Source organism: Bubalus bubalis, chromosome 6 (genome assembly GCF_019923935.1).
Source record: "Bubalus bubalis isolate 160015118507 breed Murrah chromosome 6, NDDB_SH_1, whole genome shotgun sequence".
NCBI lineage: Eukaryota > Metazoa > Chordata > Mammalia > Artiodactyla > Bovidae > Bubalus > Bubalus bubalis.
The window spans coordinates 13,652,116-13,674,055 of record NC_059162.1 but is presented as its reverse complement, the minus strand read 5'-3'; the positions used below and the strand labels follow the sequence as shown (position 1 = coordinate 13,674,055).

At 44.7% G+C, this 21,940-nt stretch overlaps 1 protein-coding gene and 1 long non-coding RNA gene across 2 annotated transcripts; one reads left to right on the top strand and one right to left on the bottom strand.

The window, feature by feature from the left end:
* The first annotated feature begins 2,300 nt into the window (after window positions 1-2,300).
* On the top strand, window positions 2,301-15,243 carry LOC123465874. Its single transcript, XR_006641164.1, has 5 exons — window positions 2,301-2,869; window positions 6,351-6,505; window positions 9,036-9,332; window positions 11,110-11,523; window positions 11,768-15,243. It is a non-coding gene; the product is annotated as an uncharacterized LOC123465874 (long non-coding RNA).
* Window positions 2,614-4,292, bottom strand: LOC102400507 (rab GDP dissociation inhibitor beta-like). Its single transcript, XM_044944188.2, has one exon. It carries the CDS (start codon window positions 4,255-4,257, stop codon window positions 3,031-3,033), a length of 1,227 nt encoding a protein of 408 aa, XP_044800123.2. The 5' UTR covers window positions 4,258-4,292; the 3' UTR covers window positions 2,614-3,030.
* Window positions 15,244-21,940: the final 6,697 nt, after the last annotated feature.

The following is a 21,940-nucleotide window of genomic DNA, read 5'->3' as shown; positions in this document are numbered from 1 at the left end:
ATCTGTAACTGCCAGTTTTGATGGTTGTCTTGTGGATAACTAGATACTTGGTACCTGACGGGGCTCCTGAAATGTAGTGACTGAAATTGTGTTCATGGGGGAATGGGCTACCTCTTGTTCCAAGCAGTGAAAGCATCAAAATCCATCTAACAGTAATCCTGATGTAATGATAACAACAACTAAATACTTACTCCTGGGTGCTTTTTATGTATCATCTTATTTAACCTCCCAGGAACTCCAGGAATACTCATGATTCTCACCCCATCGTTCAGATATAGGAACTCAAGGCTTAGATAGTTTAGGAAATTACCAAAATCACTCAGCAGTAATGGGTGGGTCTGGGGCTTGAACCCAGGTCTGTTTCATGCCTGATTTGCTGGTCAAAAGCCCAGCCCTGGGTCCCAGGAAGCCCTCCTAGTGCCAACATGTAGTTCCTGGGTGCCACCCTTCCAGGCGGGCTGCAATAACAAAATATCAAACACTGGGCGACAAACAGCAGAAACGTATTTTCTCACAGTTCTGGAGGCTGACACGTCCTTGAGCAAGTTTTTGGCCAGTCTGATTTATGATAAGAGCTATCTTTTCAGCTTGTGGATAGATGCCTTCTTGCTGTGCTGATGTGACCTTTGCTCAGTGTGGAGAGAGAGACACAAACACATACACACACACACACACACACACTCACACACACTCACACACACACAGAGGGAGAAAGGGGGGGGCGGAGAGAGAGGGGGGTGGGGGGGGTGGGAGAGAGAGAGAGAGGGAGACAGCCCTTTGATGTCTCTTCTGATAAATGCACTTTTCCTATCAGATCAGGGCCCCACTCTTATGACCAAATTTAACTTTAATTACTGCCTCAGAGGTTCCAGCTCCAAATACAGTTACACTGGTGGTTAGGGCTTCAACATACTTCAACATATGAATTTGGAGGGCACGAAAACATTTAGTTCATAACAAAGGGAACTGTTTTTTTTGGCTGCCTCTAACTTCTAGCGTTTGCTGGCAATCTTTGGCACTCCTTGGTTTGTAGACACATCACAGCAATTGTTCATCTTCACGTGGCATTTTCCCCAAGTCTCTTCACATTGTCTTCCTTCTAAAACTGTTTGTATCTGTGTCCAGATTTCCTTTTTTCTTTTTTTAAAATAAGGATGCCAATTAGATAAGGACCCACTGTAATGACTTCATCTAAACTTGACTACATGTACAGGTTGTTGTTGTTTAATTGGTAAATCATGTCTGACCCTTTTGCGACTCTATGGATTATAGCCTGCCAGACTCCTCTGTCCATGGGATTTCCCAGGCAAGAATACTGGAATGGTTTGCCATTTCCTTCCAGAGGATCCTCCTGACCCTACAGTCGAACCTACATCTTCTGCATAGCAGATGGATTCTTTATCTAAAGAATAAAGATTCTTTTTTCTTCCCACCTGGGAAGCCCTTATGTACAAGTACCCTATTGCTAAATAAGATCACATTCTGAGGTTCTGGAGGTTAGGGCCTAAATATATCATTTCTGGGGGACAGAATTCAATGCATAAAAGTTTCCCCCATTTGTCCCATGAAAAGTTGCCCTCCTGACTGAGGGACACTAGATTCTAGTTAATATGTCTGTAAACTCACCCCCATATAGCTAGGCTGCCCTGCTAGAGATAACATTTGTGTTTTCTTCTTCTTTTTATTTATTTATTTATTTTTTGGTTTCCAGAGTTTGGCTTTATTTGCAGTACAGAAATCATTTGGAGACATCACTGAAGCAGAGGTTCTGTCAAATCAATACTGTGCTGCAGCTTGGCCCGTTGAAGAAGCCACATCTGGGATACAGAAGAAGCTCCTACATTTACCTGCTTTGTGATGGGTTTCTTTCCCTTCTGTGCTCATCAGTTTTAATAGGTTAAAACACCGCACACACGCTTCCTCCAAAAGACTATCCAAGTCTGGAGTTTGGTTAGAACTGGAGGCCCATGTAAACCAAGCTTGTCAGTGCCAGCCGGCAAAGTCGATCAGGTCCCGAGAATGTGCACGGCGGGGCTGAGAAAAGAAACTAAAGCAAGAGAAATCTACAACAAAGATGGGGTTGAGAGGTTCAGACACGTCTCCACGAAGGGACGCAGTCTGACACTGACTTTATTCAGCATCTTATATTTATACAGGAGATCGTGAGAAAGACAAGACAGTTAACATTTTCTTTGTTGACCTATACATCTTACAAACAGCCACAAGAAATCTTGAGAGCATGGGAATGGCACCCTGTTATTATTTCTTACACCAGATAACATTTCTCTGTGCATGAGAAGTTTGCACAGAACTCCAGGTGCCTGCAGTAAATAAGTGCCTAATCTCTGGGGTGGCGGGACAGAGAGCTATGTTTGCAAGCAAACCCTCAAGGACTGAGGCAGCTCCCAGAGCTGTGTCCTTTGGACAAAGGACCCTGTTCTCATGGGCAGCTCCCCGCAAAGCTTGTGGCTGGGCTGGGTGGGCACTGTCCTGACACATGAGGTGAACGGAAAGGGGTGGGGAGGAGTGAGGGACGCTGTTCCCGGTTACAGACATTCAGTTCTAAACCTCCTCACTGTCAAGAGGACAAGATGGCACGCAAGCTGCTGAAGATGGCACGCAAGCTGCACTGACCCAGCTCTTGAACAGCGGAAGCTCATAACTGCAAAGGCTACACTGATTAAAAGATACAAATACTGTATCAAGTTCTCTGTATCAGTATCACAAGGTTTTAAAACTGATCCTTCACTAGAAAACACAAGCCAGTATTGGTTAAATTGAACAGAACGTGGGAACCTGCCAATTCGGAAGAGCCACTCCATGAAAACAAGTTAATATATGATATTAGAAAGGGGAGGAATATTTACTGGTACAGTGCTATGCAATCTCTCAGTTTTGATTACAAAAGCAGGCCTTACAATTCATACACTATGCATCATTTGCCAAATTTTAAGTTTGTCCTAATTAGATGATAACATGTTCTGCTGTTAGTCTTCCCCATAGATGTCATTTTTCTTGTACTTCATTTCCTCAGCCAAACTCGGATCCCATCATCCTCTTATAGATGTCCTTAATGTCATCACAGGTCATCTCAAAGTGAGTTGTTGCATCATAGGTACGGGATATACAGATCTGGCTTTCTGTTCCCAAGTCTTTTGGTACAAGGAGGTCACTGATGTTAACGGATTTATGCTCAGTTGGTTCCAAGAGCTCCAGGGCTGGTCTGATTTCCTTCTCGGGCTGCTTGGTCTCCACCGTTGTGCTGGCGATGGCGATGTACTTGCCTTGTGTGGCCACATTGTGTGCAGAGGAGATCATGCAGACGTAGATATCTGACTTCCAGTTGACTTGGTTCTGTGGAATAATGATCTGGCAGGAGTTGGTGTCATTGGTGTTTTTGATGGGGTGGCTGAGGATACAGATGACTCTGATCACCTGGCCCACTTTTTCTACTCGATCTTTCACATAGCTGGGATCGCAGATGAGCTGCTTACAGTGAGCAATCTCTCCTTCAGATTTTACACCAATCACCTTTCCATTCTGCATAATGATTTCTTCAATTGGTTTATTCAGCATGTAGGTACCTCCATAAATAGCACTTAGCCATGCAAATCCCTGTGGCAGTTCTCCAAGGCCGTAGAGTGGATAAAGGTATGGGCTTTTGCCATATCTTGCCAAAGATTCGCTGTAAATTTTAATCCTATTAATGGTTTCACAACATGGCTGATCTAAATAGTCATCAGTTCTGTAAAGTGCCAGGGCATGACCAGTAAAATCTACAACATCTTGGCCCAAGTCAAATTTCTTATACACCTCTCTCATGGATGTCTTCTTAGGATCAATGCCCTCAAAAGTTTGAGGATCCTTCTCATCAAAGTTGGCGACATATACCAGGAATTTTCTGAATCGACGTTTTTCAAACAGCCCCATTAGGCTAGATGCCAGGGCTTCTGCTTCAGTGGAAGGAACCTTGTAGATCTTTCCTCCCTTATAAACAAAGCTCCCTTCAGTCACTTTGAAATCCAGATAGTGAGTGACCTCAGTAAAAAGCAGCATCTTAACTAGCTGACCATTTGCCATGAGGAACTTGGGGATTAAGTCAACATTCCAGTCTCTTCCTCTGCCCATGGATGCTGGTGGAGCTCCGGGTATCTTAAATCTTTTGTATAAATCTTCCAGCGGTGTTATAGACGCACTCTTTCCTCCATCATACGGGTTTCTATCCATGTGAAAAACTTTCTTCCCATTCACTGACATTATACCTGACAGGATATTCCTGGGGTGGAAGCGGCAGCTGCGGCGGCCGTTCTCCCCTCTCCTCACACAGACAATATGGCGGCGGTGGAGGAGGAGACCCACGGCTCGGCCACCAGCCGCAGGGACCAGAGCCTTCTTTTTAAATTAATACAACATTTGTGTTTTCTTCTTCTTTTTAAATTAATACATGTTTTCAGATACATCTTTAAATCAGTTCAGTTCAGTTCAGTTGCTCAGTCGTGTCTCTTTGCAACCCCATGAATCGCAGCACGCCAGGCCTCCCTGTCCATCACCAACTCCCGGAGTTCACTCAGACTCACGTCCATCGAGTCGGTGATGCCATCCAGCCATCTCATCCTCTGTCATCTCCTTCTCCTCCTGCCCCCAACCCCTCCCAGCATCAGAGTCTTTTCCAATGAGTCAACTCTTCGCATGAGGTGGCCAAAGTACTGGAGTTTCAGCTTTAGCATCATTCCTTCCAAAGAAATCCCAGGGCTGATCTCCTTCAGAATGGACTGGTTGGATCTCCTTGCAGTCCAATGGACTCTCAAGAGTCTTCTCCAACACCACAGTTCAAAAGCATCAATTCTTCGGCGCTCAGCCTTTTTCACAGTCCAACTCTCACATCCGTACATGATCACAGGAAAAACCATAGCCTTGACTAGACGGACCTTTGTTGGCAAAGTAATGTCTCTGCTTTTGAATATGCTATCTAGGTTGGTCATAACTTTCCTTCCAAGACAAATCACTGTGAATCACCTGTGAAAGAGGTCATCAAAAAAAGATTTCCTTGTGAGTTCTCCCTTAGTTACAAAGATGTTGTGTGAGTAGTTTCCATTTTTTTTTTTTTTCAAAATTTTGTTTTTAATCAAAAGATAATTGCTTTACAATGTTGTATCAGTTTCTGCTGTACAACAACGCTGATTCAGCCATAAGTAAATGTATATCCCCTCCCTCTGGAAGCTCCCTCCCTCGCCTCCCCCATTCCACCCCTCTAGTTTGTCACAGAGCATCTGGCTGAGCTACCTGTGTTATGCAACAACTTCTTGTTTTCTAATTTAGATGTCTTTTATTTCTTTGTTTTGCCTAATTGCTGCAGTTGGCACTTCCAGAATTCCACTGAATAAGAGTAATGAGAGTTAGCACTCTTATCTTGTTCCATTTTTTAGGAGAAGAAAGAGAGACAGGTCTTTAGCATTTTGAGACACAGAAGTGTGCCTTCTTGGCGAGTACAATTGTGGATGGTGCCTGTGCTGAGCTTTGGGGAGCAGTTTAGGAATTTGTTGTTGAGGAAGATGAGCTGGTCCAAGGTGCAGGGTCTGTGATTTGATGCCCGAGGAAGAGGCCAGGTGTAAAGAGAAAGGAAGGTTTCTTCTATGGTCACTTAGGTTTTGCTAAGGATGACCTTTTCTCTACAACTTCGACTGCCACCCTCAAGACCAACTCTTCACAGATACTATCACTCTTGCGATGGGAGTCACAGTTTTATACAACCTAGTATCACTGAGTGACATCATCAGGTCTGCCGTGTCTGTTCCTTAGAAGCCAGTCACTAGGTGCAGCCCACAGTCCAGGGGAGGGGGTTACACAAGGGTGTACACACGAGGAAGGAGGGACTTTAGAAGCTGCCTCTTATGGTTATACGCTGTATGTGCTTGGAAATGTGCTGAGTGATATTTGATCTGTTATTTAATTCATACCATTATCATGAGGCAGATAAAGAAACAGAAGGTTAGTAAGTTTAAGTAACATGTTCAGTGTTACGATTCTCTAGAATCAGGACTTGATTTCAGAATTGCTTTAAATTCATTTTACTAATTGATTTCCAAGAATCAAGAGAACATATTGGGTAGATTTCATTAGAAAGATGGCTTTCTCATTTGTTCTTTTTTTTTAAAAAAAATTAAATTTATTTATTTTAATTAGAGGTTACTTTACAATATTGTATTGATTTTGCCATACATCAACATGAGTCTGCCACGGGTTGTACACGTGTTCCCAATCCTGAACCCCCCTCCTACTTCCCTCCCCATATCATCCCTCATTTGTTCTTGATTTGAAAATACTCATGTTTCCTGTTCCAAATGCCCTAGGCGTCTTCAGCACTGTGGCAGAGTTCTGGAGCCCACGTTCCTCTGCAGGGGATCCGAGGAGGTTCTGTGTTGATTCATATGATCAAGAAGCAAGAAGCTGAACCAGAGGAGGTCTCACGGGGCTTTGGCTCTGAGCCAAACTACAGAGTCCTGCTGTGAGTACGTCATGGGGCAGACACTCGTATGTGGGTCAGCCTTCAGGACAAGTACCAGCAGAGGGTCCATGTGCCCAATGTAACATCCCTGAGGATTGAGTACCTGACCTCTGAGGACAGTGGGCACTACCAGGCTCGAGCCACCTTCACTGGAGGATTAGAACTTACCCAGGTTTTCCACCTCACTGTCTATGGTGAGTGACACCTCCTCACCATGGCTTCCCAACTTCTTTTGTGCTAGGAGAGTCACATAGGCCCCATTTTTCAGGATCCCTTCTAGACACCAGCTTTCATATCCTATTTTCTCTTCAGAATTAGGGTAAGTAGGTTCACCACAAATGGTGAGCAGAGCTGAGATTCATACCAGGGATAAAATCACTTCAGTATCTTGGGAAAGGAGAATAAAAATTTGGAGGAAATGCATTTTTCATAACAATTATCATTCTTTGTTAGGACTTAGTTTACTTGATTTGTATATTAATTTTCTATTGCTGCTATCATAAGTGACTATAAACTAGTGGCATAAAATAACACAGATGTAGGGCTTCCCTTGGAGAAGGTGATGGCGCCCCACTCCAGTACTCTTGCCTGGAAAATCCCATGGACAGAGGAGCCTGGTAGGCTGCAGTCCATGGGGTCGCTAAGAGTCGGACACGACTGAGCGACTTCACTTTCACTTTTCACTTTCATGCGTTGGAGAAGGAAATGGCAACCCACTCCAGTGTTCTTGCCTGGAGAATCCCAGGGACGGGGGAGCCTAGTGGGCTGCCGTCTATGGGGTCGCACAGAGTCAGACACGACTGAAGCGACTTAGCAGCAGCAGCAGCAGCAGCAGCAGCAGCAGCAGCAGCAGGGCTTCCCTAGTGGCCCAGATGGTAAAGAATCTGTCTGTAATGCAGGAGACCCCGTTTGATCCCTGGGTTGGGAAGATTCCCTGGAGAAGGAAATGGCAACCCACTCCAGTATTCTTGCCTGGGAAATCCCATGGAGAGAGAAGCCTGGAAAGCTACAGCTCATGGGGTCACAAAGAGCTGGACATGACTGAGCGACTAACAGTGGGGTAAAACAACAAAAATGTTTTATCTTACCTGGCTGTAGGTCAGAAGTTGGACGCAGTCTCACAGAGCTTTTAAAGACAAGGTGTTGGTACATCTGTGTTCCTTTCTGGAGGCTTCAGGGCAGAAATGTGTTCTTGTTTTTTCCACTTTCTAGTGGTTGCTAGCATTCCTTGGCTCGAGACAACCTTCCTCCACCTTCAAAGCTGGCAACAGTGGGACCAATTCTTCTCACATTGTATTGCTCTGAACTACTCTCTTTCCATCTTCTATTTTAAAGGATTTTTGTGATTACAATGGGCCCATCCAGATAATTCAGAATAATCTCTGTTTGAAGGTCAGCTTATTAACAACCTAAATGCTATTATCTCATTCCCTTTCTGCCATCCTCACAGATTTTGAGATGTATGATCAAAGGGTGAGGACACTGTTTTGCTGATCACAGTTTGGAAATTCATGTGTACCTAGAGCTTCCTGCCCTCTCTCCTACTGAGCACCAGCCTGAGGCCAGCTTCACCCACAAAGACTCCACAAGTCCAGCTCTAAAAGCCTTAATAGTTAGAGAAGAAAGCTTATTTAAGTTTATTTAAATTCAGTTGATCAAAACTTTCTTTCCATAAAGTTTTTATTGCATAGGGAAATATCTGTTATGAAAGTGCCTTTTGCAGCTTTAGTTCATCATGTAATTTCTTTTTTTTTTTAATATTTATTTATTTGGCTGTGGTGGGTCTTACTTGTTGTGCAGGATCTTTGATCTTCATTGCAGCACATGAGATCTTTAGTTGTAGTATGTGAACTCTTAGTTGCTGCATGTGGGGTCTCGTTTCCCGACCAGGGATGGAACCCAGGCCCCTTGCATTGAGAGCGTGGAGACTTAGCCACTGGACCCCCAGGGAGGTCCCCTCATTTGATTTCTAAGGCTGACTTGTCAATCAGTGACTTCTCTGCCTGTGTGGACCTCAGATTTAATGGCATGTTCTGACCACATCTGGAGCTGTCATTCATGGTCACCACCTCTTCATGGCTCAGAAATATCTCTGCTTCTGGCATCCCGGCACAGATGTCAGTGCTCCACAAGGGCTGTGCAGTCCCAGGCATCATCTGAGCAGGAGAAGTAGGGCAATGGTTCTGAACAGGACAAATCCTTTGTTCCCAAACCTTTCCTTTCTAGGAAACATCCCAGTTTCTATAAATAATGGGTTCTAGAAGGTGAGGTCCACCATTTAGTTTCCTTATGGAAGAATTTTAAGTTTTCTTTAGTCCAGTGAGGTCACATAGGGCATACCTCAGTGGTTCCCTTCCTATGGTCATTGCCATATATTTGGGGTGTGAACAAATTGTCTTTTATCTGGAAAAGGCACTCATCATTTTGACAGGGAAGATTGCAGAGCTTCAGTGAGATAATGGATGAGAAAGAGAGAAATGGAATGTTTTCCACTCATGTGAGCTCCATTCTTTTGCTCCTCCCGTCCCAGAACCTGCGCCCCTTCCCCACATCCTGCTGGAGTCACCGTCCATCACACCAGGCTGGTGCAATGTCACCCTGGACTGCAGGGCCCCAGGGAACACAGAGGACCTGAATGTGACCTGGGAGAGCGAGGGCCTTCCCAGGGAGCTGGCGTGGAGTGGGACACCAGGACCAGCCCCCAGCTCCTGGAGCCTGACTGTGAACCTGTTCCTGAGCCAGCCCCATGCCAGCCTCACCTGTGTGGTCAGCAACCAGGTGGACCAGAACACTGCCACCTTAGACCTGGGGGAAGTCTGTTTGCATGGTGAGTGCACCTCTGAGGTGAGGGCTCTGGGCTTTTGCTCCCACTGTGTTATTAGCACTCCTTCCACTGGATCACCCCATATAGGAGCCTGGGAAGCAGAGCCAATTTGCTTCTGCTTTTAAATGTCCCTCACCCATGCTCTCCACCCGTTATCCCTGTTAGTCCAGGCAGCAGTCTCCCAGTACTTTTCCTCACCCCTGTGCATCGCCTACCATGTGCCTGGAGTAGTCTTTTGGGAGAGAAATCAGATGTGTCATTGTTCTATGTTGTCTGTGTGATCTGACCCAGTGCCCTCCTGTAGGACTCAGGGCTCAGAAGCTCCTCTGCCCGTGTTTCTGTCCTCACTTACACACTTCACACTGAGCGGCTTGCTTGGAGTTCTGGAACGTTCTATTGCTGGCTTCTGAGCTCTGGAAATGCTGTTTCCTCTTCCATTAGCTCCTCTACTCTTGTCCTTCACCTCCTAACTTATTCCTATTGAAGGATCTCCCTCAGGCATTGCTACTTCCTGGGCATGTGACCTGTGTTGTCACTTAGGATCTTGGATGTAGAAGGGCCCCTCTTTGGTTTAAAGCTATGCAGTTGTCATCATAAAATTTTAAGTAATTTTTAAGCCAGAGGCCCCGCATTTTCATTTTCACAGGAGCCTGCAGGTGGTGTGACCATTCTGCTCTCAGAAAGTGAAAGTGAAAGTATTAGTCACTCAGTCCTGTCCGACTCTTTCCGACCCCATGGACTGTAGCCCTCCAGGCATCTCTGTCCATAGAACTCTCCAGGCAAGAATACTGGAGTGGGTTGCCATTCCCTTCTCCTGGTGATCTTCCCGACCCAGGGATTGTACTTGGGTCTCCTGCATTGCGGGCAGATTCTTTACTGTCTGAGCCACCAGGGAAGCCCCTCTGCTCTCAGGCATTCCCTTTTTTAAAAAGAATGTTCCATGGCCACCCCACACTGAGTAGCAGTGCTCTGTTTATAGATTTGTCTCCTCCATAGCCTGGAACTACGCATGGGCCATGCATAGTTTCCTTTTGAATCCTTATCCCAAGAAGAGCATGTGACAAATTGGTTCACAGTATTTCACTGAATGAATGAATGACCTGGTGTCCTGTGTGCAGTCTTGCCCCTCTAACCTATCCTCTATGAGCTGCTGTGAGGGGGAGGTGATGTTTTAAGTCAGCATCACTTAAAACTCCTTGCTAGCCTACACTCAGCCCCATCCTGGAGTAAGATAAAGTGCAACTCAGCATGATCCATAAGACTCTCTAGAGAGAGACTCTTTCTCCCTCTGACCCTCCTTGCTTGCCTCCTTCCTGTCCTGTCCCTCTCTTGCCTGCAGCACTGGGGTGATGGCAACCTGCCAGGGCTGATGATCTGACAGACATTCCCAGAACATGATGCTCCTCCTTCCTGGAATGCTGTGCCCACCCTGAATAACTAACAAACTCCTCCTCCTCCCTCAAGACTCAGTTTATGCATCACCTCCTCTGGGATGCCCTTCATGAAGACCTGTGTTCAGGGTGTAAACCTCCATTGCACTGTAGTCCCTCCGGCTGGCAGACTTTGGTGTTTTTTTAGTCTTCCCCCCGTCTTGTTCATCTCAGTATCCCTTGCACGAGGCAGGAGTTGAATGAATGATGCTGCCAGGCTTCTTCCCCTTTAGTTTCTGAACTAGGACCCTGAAGGCCTCTCCCCCTGCTCTCTGTCTCCCCTCAGCAGTGGCTGTCTCATGTTTTCTCTTACCTTAATGTCCTTCACTCCCTCCGTGTGATGGAAACAGGTTCGTACATCACTCTAGTGGGAGGCATCCTAGGTGCTGTCATGGCTATGCTGTTGATCCTCCCAGGTGGACTGTTTGTTTGGAAGACATGTGAGAAGAAGGAGAAAATGGAGACTGGAAGAGGCAGGTTGCACTTCTTGCTCATGGCACAGATCCCTTCCCTCCCTCACTGAGCCCTTCCCTTCCTTCTGCATGTTGCAGCTCAATGAACTTCTCTGCAGAGGGGATGATGGGTGCCATCATGTCACTGGAGTTCCTAGCAGTGGGGGAGGGTACAGGTTTTCCAGGCTGAGATTCAGGCTCCACTCTGTGAATGACTCAGGAACAGGACTGCAGGATGATGACAGGGACCATGGCTGTGGGGTCCTCTGTGCACGGCCGAGCCAGCCCGAGTCTCAGGAGGACACGCACGAGGTGAGAGCTGGGAGCCGTGTCCAGCCTGTGCTCTCCTGGGTCCCTCACTGTCCGGGCTTGGGTTTGTCAAACTCCAGCCCCACTGCTTCTCTTTCTGGACAACACAGTATTAACTAGGAAAGGGTAAAACTGGGATCAATGTAGTGCTGGGAGCATTGTATTCAGCAGCACTGGGTCTATGCTGGCTCCTCTGGGCCTTTCTGTCTCTCAGCTGGTCCAGGAACCTTTTGTCTTGCATTCCCAGGGTATCAGTGAGCAACATCTGAAAGAAAAGGGGCATCTGACTCCTATCTACAGTGAGGTCCATAAGCCACGCAGGCCATGAAGGTAACATCACTGGAAGAAGCTGAAGAATCAGCATTCCCAGGATATCTCTCCTCTGCTCCTGATGCCTGCAGCTCTGGTCCAGCTCTGCTGGCTCTGCCCCTCCCAGCTCTAGTCCAGCTCCAGCTGCTCCTGGTCTGTGTTCCTCTGATCTTCATGCCGTCAACTCGCTGGACACACGTGGCCGAGTCAGAGGGAGTTTCCCTATGTTTCCCTCCTACTCAGGATCCTCACACTTGAGGGATGAGCACTCTTCTGCCATTGACTCAACTCCTGACCCTTCTTTTCCTGAAGCTTCCCAAAGGGGACCTTCCTGACTGTGTTAATCCCCACAGCATCTGCTGTGTGACTGATGTGTGCCTTTCTGAGAACACGAGCCCAGGTAGGGGACCATGTAGAGGTGTTGATTACACCCCAGCGAAGGGAGGCAGGGCCTGGATGCAGAGTTGGGAGGAAGCGTGGGGAGGTGGGAATCCATAAAGGACTGGGCTGAGGCTTCCACTGTACCTTGTGTAGGGCTTCCTTGCAGGCGTTGGGCAGTGTGTGTGAGTGTGTGTGTGTGTTTGTGTGTTTATGTGTGGGTGCCCATGTGTGTGAGTTTATTGCACATTGTACACTGGGTATGGGCCTTTATTCCAGGCCACCTGTGGTAACCTGGACCCCAGCTTTAGCCTCAGCCTATGGGCCCCCAGACCACCTTCCTGCAGAATGGTAGAGGAATTGATATTATCCCAGGCCAGAGAATGACTTTGGTTGGGCAAAGTTGTGAGTTGTCTTAGAAAAGAAGCCTCAGCCTTCCCATCTGGGACAGGGGCACTGGAGGTTAGACTGAAGTGTGATGTCCTCTCACCCTCCTATCATGGGGTGTGAGGGGTGTGAGAGATGGAGCTTATGGGATGGCCTGAACCTGCCTCTTTCATTGACCCGTCAGTCCTGCTGGCCCAGTTCCTAGGTCAACCTCCTCTTTGCTCACTCACACCCTTCTGCCTGGAATGATGGCTTCCTCTCCCTCTCACTTGCCTCCAACCCTGCTTGTTGAAATCCTACTACTTGTTCACAAAGTATGTCTGGATCCCAAATGTTTGGAAATGGTCTCTCCCACATCTGACTCTATCAAACACCTTGGACCTAACTAAATCCCCTGCCACAGTCTGCCCAGGGTTGGTCATGAGTCTTTCCTGCTGGACTCACCTGGGGCTTCCAGAGGAGGCTGATGGGCTGTGGGAGCCAGGGACAAGGAGATAAGCACTCAGGGTATGAGCTATTCTTCCTTCCACTCCTTTGGGGGTTCGGTAGACTGAAGACTCAGAGCACCGAGGCTGCTGAAGGTTCCTGGTGGTGAGTCCACATAGAAGGAACGGTGGGTGAGATGACCTCCCATGACCTTGCCTGGTTTGGAGGTCTGAGGTGGGGGCTTCCCACCCCACCTTCAGCCTCACATTGTCTGAGGTCCTGAGGCAGTCTGCACTATGGTGTATGGGAGCTTTTCCCTTCCTTGCGGGTCCTTACCTTCTGGAAGCCCCTGCCTCCTGCCTTAGGTCTCAGATTTTGTTTTTATTTTTTATTTATTTTTTTTAAATTTTATTTTATTTTTAAACTTTACATAACTGTATTAGTTTTGCCAAATATCAAAATGCATCCGCCACAGGTATACATGTGTTCCCCATCCTGAACCCTCCTCCCTCCTCCCTCCCTTGGTCTCAGATTTTGTGTCAGAGGTGGACTCACTTGAGTGCCATGAGATGCCATGGCTTGTTCCCTTCACAGCTCAGTTAAGCCACCTTACCTCTGACTTCAGATAGTAAAGGGCTGGGCAGAGTCCCTGTGAGGATTGAGCATTATGAATCAGTGCTGGTGGGGGGCTGGCTGGGTGAGAGAGGAACAGGAGGGATGACATCTTCCCCCACTGGCTGAGCATAAAGCAGAGGGCGTGAAATATGTCATCCTCACACTGGCTTCCCGGGGGACTGGTCATGGCTGGACATCAATGCCCATAAGCCCAGGGGCAGGGTAAGATTCTACCACCCAGTGTCTCTTCTCACTTCACCTGAAACAGGAAACAAAAAACAAAAAACAAAACAAAAAAGGGAAGGAAACTGGGCTTCCATGCCTGTATTGGACCAGGTTTTGTCACAGGCACTTTAGAAATATTTTCTTCTAATTCTTACATGAATCCTCTAGGGTAGGTATTATTATCTCCATTTTTGCAGGACAGGTAATTGGCATCCAAACTAATTGGTGACAGAGCAAAGCCTTAAATCCAACACTGGATAATTCCATAGTCATATTTATCCCTTCATCATAGTCATTAAAGGGCTTCCCAGGTGGCTCAGTGGTAAAGAATCCATCTGCCAATGCAAGAGATGCAGGAGACACAGGTTTGATCCCTTGGTTGGAAAGATCCCTGAGACAGAGAATGGCAATCCACTCCAGGGTTCTTGCCTGGAAAATGCCATGGACAGAGAAGTCTGGTGTTCTACAGTCCATGGGGTCGCAAAGAGTCGGACATGACTGAGCACAGCATAGTACATGGTCACTGAAGACCTTGGATTTCTGGAATATTTAGAAACCTTCCATTTGTTTCTCTGCCAAGGATCCTAGTTTTCTGACTCAGGTGCTCCGACTCAAAATGAGCTCATCCTAATGATAGCTTGAGCAGCTGCTGGTTGAAAGAGGAATTTTCTCTTAAGTGGACAATGGGGGCTTGGTGGTCAGGAGATGGGGAATGAGGAACCCTGTGTTCTGGTGCAGACAAGACATTCAGAGATGAGATGCTTCTCCCTCTTGGGTCTTATTTGAGTTCATTAATCTTATGAAAAGAATGTGTAAGTACCAGCATCCTGCCATCAAATTAATTCCCTCTTTGTATTACTATTCATCAATTTATTTAATAGGTTTTACAGAAGCTTTTCATTTAGACTTTTAAGAATACTCTCAGGTAGAAATTCACATTGTACAGATGGAGAAATAAAATTCAGAGATGTTAAATATGTCATGCAACTTCTCCCAAATATAAGTGGTGGAAGCATGATTTGGATCTACAGGGATCATAATTTCACTCATTTTGACTCCTTCTCCCTCAGGCTAGACACCCAGTTAGCTACCATGGTCCACTGGGTTGTCCTTCATAAAACTTCTCATATTCCATCCTTTTCTCATTTATTTTTATTCCTATTTTCCAGCTCCACCTAAGCTGATGTTACATTCCCCCAAGCAATGTGATACCTCCACATCCTCCTACTCTTGCACTGTTCACTTTTCCATTAGAGCCATCCTAGCACTCGATAGGACATGACTGAGCGACTTCACTTTCACTTTTCACTTTCATGCATTGGAGAAGGAAATGGCAACCCACTCCAGTGTTCTTGCCTGGAGAATCCCAGGGACGGGGGGGCCTGGTGGGCTGCTGTCTCTGGGGTCGCACAGAGTCGGACACGACTGAAGCGACTTAGCAGCAGCAGCAGCACTTTACTTATAGAGTGGTATCATATTGTGGTTTTGAGTTGCATTTCTCTAATGACACCACCCTTATGGCAGAAAGTGAAGAGGAACTAAAAAGCCTCTTGATGAAAGTGAAAGAGGAGCGTGAAAAAGTTGGCTTAAAGCTCAACATTCAGAAAACGAAGATCATGGCATCCGGTCCCATCACTTCATGGGAAATAGATGGGGAAACAGTGGAAACAGTGTCAGACTATTTTTTGGGGCTCCAAAATCACTGCAGATGGTGACTGCAGCCATGAAATTAAAAGACGCTTACTCCTTGGAAGGAAAGTTATGACCAACCTAGACAGCATATTCTAAAGCAGAGACATTACTTTGCCAACAAAGGTCCGTCTAGTCAAGGCTATGGTTTTTCCTGTGGTCATGTATGGATGTGAGAGTTGGACTGTGAAGAAGGCTGAGTGCCGAAGAATTGATGCTTTTGAACTGTGGTGCTGGAGAAGACTTTTGAGAGTCCCTTGGACTGCAAGGAGATCCAACCAGTCCATTCTGAAGGAGATCCGCCCTGGGATTTCTTTGGAAGGAATGATGCTAAAGCTGAAACTCCAGTACTTTGGCCATCTCATGGAAAGAGTTGACTCATTGGAAAAGACTCTGATGCTGGGAGGGATTGGGGGCAGGAGGAGAAGGGGACAACAGAGGATGAGATGGCTGGATGGCATCACTGACTCGATGGACATGAGTCTGAGTGAACTCTGGGAGTTGGTGATGGACAGGGAGGCCTGGTGTGCTGCGATTCATGGGGTCGCGAAGAGTCGGACACGACTGAGCGACTGAACTGAACTGAATGAGTAATGAGGTTGAACATCATTTCATGGGCATACTGAATATTTATATATCTTATATGGATTAATGGATTTCTCTAATTCTCTGTCATCATAAATTGTCCTCACCATTCATTGAAACTGCTCATGTCCACATCACCAGGGAACTCCATGTTGTCAAATCCAATGACAAATTCTTAGTTGTCATTGCCCTTGAATCTCAGCAGCAATTGGCCTATCCTTGTTTAAACCATTATTTTCATTTTGCATTGACCACTAATCAATTTTTAGTATTGTGAAAATATATTTTTTCTTTTAATTTTTAAATTGAAATGTAGTTGACATACAGTTTATATTAATTTCAAGTGTGCAACATAGTGATTTTGTATTTTTACATTATGAGATTGATCACCCCAATAAGTCTAGTAACCATCTGACGCCATATGAAGTTATTGCAAGATTATTGCAATATTCTGATTTTATTCAATAAAACCTTCTATCCTTCTTAGTGAGTCAGCTAACAGTTTGCAAATTTTGTTTATCTCTTCAAAGAACCAGCTATTAGTTTCACTGATCTTTATTGTCTTTTTGGTCTTTATTTCATTTATCTTCTCTGATCTTCCTTCTATTAACTTTGGGATTCATTTGTTCTTTTTCTAATTTTTTTTTAGATGTAAGCTTAAATTGTTTGAGATTTTTCTGTTTCTTGAGGTAGGTCTGTATTGCTATAAACTTCTGTCTTAGTAATATTTTTTGCTGAATCACACAGATTTTGGTGAATTAAAAATCAAAAATCAGATTTTGGTGAATCAATAAAGAAATCAAACAGGAAATGAAAAATGAAAATACAACATTATTTCATGTGCATATTATATTTTCATTTTTATTTCCTTTTTGATTCAATAGTTATTCAGTAGCATGTTGTTTTTCTCCACATGTTTGTGATTTTCCACCGTTCTTATTTTTTTAATTTTATTTTAATTTTAAACTTTACATAATTGTATTAGTTTTGCCAAATATCAAAATGAATCCGCCACAGGTATACATGTGTTCCCCATCCTGAACCCTCCTCTCTCCTCCCTCCCCATACCATCTCTCTGGGTCGTCCCAGTGCACCAGCCCCAAGCATCCAGTATCGTGCATCGAACCTGGACTGGCAACTCGTTTCATACATGATATTTCACATGTCTCAATGCCATTCTCCCAAATCTTCCCACCCTCTCCCTCTCCCACAGAGTCCATAAGACTGTTCTATACATCAGTGTCTCTTTTGCTGTCTCGTACACAGGGTTATTGTTACCATCTTTCTAAATTCCATATATATGCGTTAGTATACTGTATTGGTGTTTTTCTTTCTGGCATACTTCACTCCGTATAATAGGCTCCAGTTTCATCCACCTCATTAGAACTGATTCAAATGCATTCTTTTTAATGGCTGAGTAATACTCCATTGTGTATATGTACCACTGCTTTCTTATCCATTCATCTGCTGATGGACATCTAGGTTGCTTCCATGTCCTGGCTATTATAAACAGTGCTGCGATGAACATTGGGGTACATGTGTCTCTTTCCCTTCTGGTTTCCTCAGTGTGTATGCCCAGCAGTGGGATTGCTGGATCATAAGGCAGTTCTATTTCCAGTTTTTTAAGGAATCTCCACACTGTTCTCCATAGTGGCTGTACTAGTTTGCATTCCCACCAACAGTGGAAGAGGATTCCCTTTTCTCCACACCCTCTCCAGCATTTATTACTTGTAGACTTTTGGATCGCAGCCATTCTGACTGGTGTGAAATGGTACCTCATAGTGGTTTTGATTTGCATTTCTCTGATAATGAGTGATGTTGAGCATCTTTTCATGTGTTTGTTAGCCATCTGTATGTCTTCTTTGGAGAAATGTCTATTTAGTTCTTTGGCCCATTTTTTGATTGGGTCATTTATTTTTCTGGAGTTGAGCTGTAGGAGTTGCTTGTATATTCTCGAGATTACTTGTTTGTCAGTTGCTTCATTTGCTATTATCTTCTCCCATTCTGAAGGCTGTCTTTTCACCTTGCTAATAGTTTCCTTTGATGTGCAGAAGCTTTTAAGGTTAATTAGGTCCCATTTGTTTATTTTTGCTTTTATTTCCAATATTCTGGGAGGTGGGTCATAGAGGATCCTGCTGTGATGTATGTCAGAGAGTGTTTTGCCTATGTTCTCCTCTAGGAGTTTTATAGTTTCTGGTCTTACGTTTAGATCTTTAATCCATTTTGAGTTTATTTTTGTGTATGGTGTTAGAAAGTGTTCTAGTTTCATTCTTTTACAAGTGGTTGACCAGATTTCCCAGCACCACTTGTTAAAGAGATTGTCTTCAATCCATTGTATATTCTTGCCTCCTTTGTCAAAGATAAGGTGTCCATATGTGCGTGGATTTATCTCTGGGCTTTCTGTTTTGTTCCATTGATCTATATTTCTGTCTTTGTGCCAGTACCATACTGTCTTGATGACTGTGGCTTTGTAGTAGAGCCTGAAGTCAGGTAGGTTGATTCCTCCAGTTCCATTCTTCTTTCTCAAGATCGCTTTGGCTATTCGAGGTTTTTTGTATTTCCATACAAATTGTGAAATTATTTGTTCTAGCTCTGTGAAGAATGCTGTTGGTAGCTTGATAGGGATTGCATTGAATCTATAGATTGCTTTGGGTAGTATACTCATTTTCACTATATTGATTCTTCCAATCCATAGTGAAAATGAGTATACTGGTTGACTTTAAAATTGTTTCTTTGTCATTGACTTTTGACAACTTCGGAGAAGGCAATGGCACCCCACTCCAGTACTCTTGCTTGGAAAATCCCATGGACGGAGAATCCTGTTAGGCTGCAATCCATGGCATTGCCAAGAGTTGGACACGACTGAGCGACTTCACTTTCCTTTTCACTTTCATGCTTTGGAGAAGGAAATGGCAACCCACTCCAGTGTTCTTGCCTGGAGAACCCCAGGGACGGGGGAGCCTGGTGGGCTGCCGTCTATGGGGTCACACAGAGTCAGACATGACTGAAGTGACTTAGCATTTGACAATTTAGTATAATGTGCCTTGGAGAGGGTCTTTTTGCATTGAGGTGATAAGAAGTTCTCTAAGCCACATGAACTTGAAAATTCAGTTCCTTCCCCAGGTTGGGAAGTTTTCAGCAGTTATTTCCTCAAGTAAGCTCTTTGCTTCTTTCTTCCTCTCTTCTCCTGGGAAACTCTTTATCCTAATGTTGCCCTTCCATAGAGTCAGATAGTTCTTGAAGAATTTCTTCCCGTTTTTAGGTCCTAATTCTCTCTCTTCTGCCTGAATGATTTATATCTTTGAGCTTGTTAATTCTCCTTTCCATATGATTTGCTCTTTTTCTAGTGAGCTTTCTAATGAATTCTTTATCTTGTCTATTCAGAAAACGAAGATCATGGCATCTGATCCCATCACTTCATGGGAAATAGATGGGGAAACAGTGGAAACAGTGTCAGACTTTATTTTTCTGGGCTCCAAAATCACTGCAGATGGTGACTGCAGCCATGAAATTAAAAGACGCTTACTCCTTGGAAGGAAAGTTATGACCAACCTAGATAGCATATTCAAAAGCAGAGACATAACTTTGCCAACAAAGGTTCATCTAGTCAAGGCTATGGTTTTTCCTGTGGTCATGTATGGATGTGAGAGTTGGACTGTGAAGAAGGCTGAGTACCGAAGAATTGATGCTTTTGAACTGTGGTGTTGGAGAAGACTCTTGAGAGTCCCTTGGACTGCAAGGAGATCCAACCAGTCCATTCTGAAGGAGATCAGCCCTGGGATTTCTTTGGAAGGAATGATGCTAAAGCTGAAACTCCAGTACTTTGGCCACCTCATGGGAAGAGTTGACTCATTGGAAAAGACTCTGATGCTGGGAGGGATTGGGGGCAAGAGGAGAAGGGGACGACAGAGGATGAGTTGACTGGATGACATCACTGACTTGATGGACGTGAGTCTGAGTGAACTCCGGGAGCTGGTGATGGACAAGGAGGCCTGGCGTGCTGCAATTCATGGGGTCGCAAAGAGTCGGACACGACTGAGCGACTGATCTAATCTGATCTGATTGAGTTATTCAGCTCTGGAATTTGATTCCTTTTTAGAATATCGGTCTCTTTGATAAAGTATACCTTCTTTTTTCATTAATTTTTTCTCAGCTTAATCAATTGCCTTTCTCAATTTTCTTGTAGTTTGTTGAGTATCTTCATAAGAGAGGTTAATATTCTGTAACTTTAAGTTTGGTTTCTGGAGAATTGTCATTTTATTTTTGTGATACTGTGTTACTGTAGTTCTTTATGGTGCTTTATCTGTTGTTCCTCTGCTGTTATATTTAACCAGCAGAGGAGAACACTGTCCTCCTTAGATAACGCTTTTTATTGTTTCCCCCTCTTGTTTCTATTTCAATTCACCAAGGTAGTAAGGGCCTTTCTCTTTTTTTCCCAGTAGGTGGTGCTATTGCATGCTTTTGGTTTCTCCTTGTTCAGTCACTCAGTCCTGTCCTACTCTTTGCGACCCCGTGGATTGAGGCATGCCAGGCTTCCCTGTCCTTCACTATTTCCGAGTTTGCTCAATCTCAGGTTCATTGAGTCCGTGATGCCATCCAATCATCTCGTCCTCTGTCGTCCCCTTCTCCTCCTGCCTTCAATCTTTCCTAGCATCAGGGTCTTTTCTAATGAGTCAGCTGTTCGCATTAGGTGGACAAAGTATTGGAGCTTCAGCTTCAGCATCAGTCCTTCCAATGAATATTCAGGACTGATCTCCTTTAGGATGGACTGGTTTGATTTCCTTGCATTCCAAGGGACTTTCAAGAGTCTTCTCCAACACCACAGTCCCAAAGCATCATTTCTTTGGCGTTCAGCCTTCTTTATGGTTCAACTCTCAGAACCATACATGACTACCGGAAAAAACTGTAGCTTTGACTATATGGACCTCTGTTGACAAAGTAATGTCTCTGCTTTTTAATATGCTGTTTAAGTTGGTCAGAGCTTTTCTTCCAAGCAGCAAGCATTTTTTATATTTCATGGCTGCAGTCACCATCTGAAGTGATTTTGGAGCCTCCCAAAATAAAGTTTCTTACTGTTTCCATTGTTTCCTATATATTTGCCATGAACTGATGGGACTGGATGCCATGATCTTCATTTTTTGAATGTTGAGTTTTAAGCCATCTTTTTCACTCTCCTCTTTCACTTTCATCAAGAGGCTCTTTAGTTCCTCTTGGCTTTTTGCCATAAGGGTGGTGTCATCTGCATATCTGAGGTTACTGATATTTCGCCTGGCAATCTTGATTCCAGCTTGTGCTTCATCCAGCCCAGCATTTCTCATGTATTCTCCATATAGTTAAATAAGCAGGATGACAATATACATCCTTGACAATCTCCTTTCCCAATTTGAAACCAGTCTGTTCTGTATCTGATTCTAACTGTTGCTTCTTGATCTGCATACAGATTTTCTCAGGAGGCAGGTAAGGTGTTGTGGTATTCCCATCTCTTGAATAATTTTTCACAGTTTGTTGTGATCCACACAGTCAAAGGTGAAGCAGATGTAGATGTTTTTCTGGAACTCTTTTGCTTTTTCTATTATCCAGTGGATTTTGGCAATTTGGTCTCTGACTCCTCTGCCTTTTCTAAATCCAGCTTGAACATCTGGAGGTTCTCAGTTCACATAGCTTTGAAGCTTAGCTTGGAGAATTTTGAGCATTACTTTGGTTTCTCATACTCTGGTTATATTTGAGATTTGGCATTTTCCACCCTCCACCACCTCCCTTAGAGGTGATGCCTGCTGCCCCTGTGGTCGCTGCTTGTGCCTCTGGA

Coding starts and splice junctions, on each gene's coding strand:
- LOC102400507 (XM_044944188.2), bottom strand. CDS start 4,257: ATGTCAGTGAATGGGAAGAAAGTTTTTCACATGGATAGAAACCCGTAT.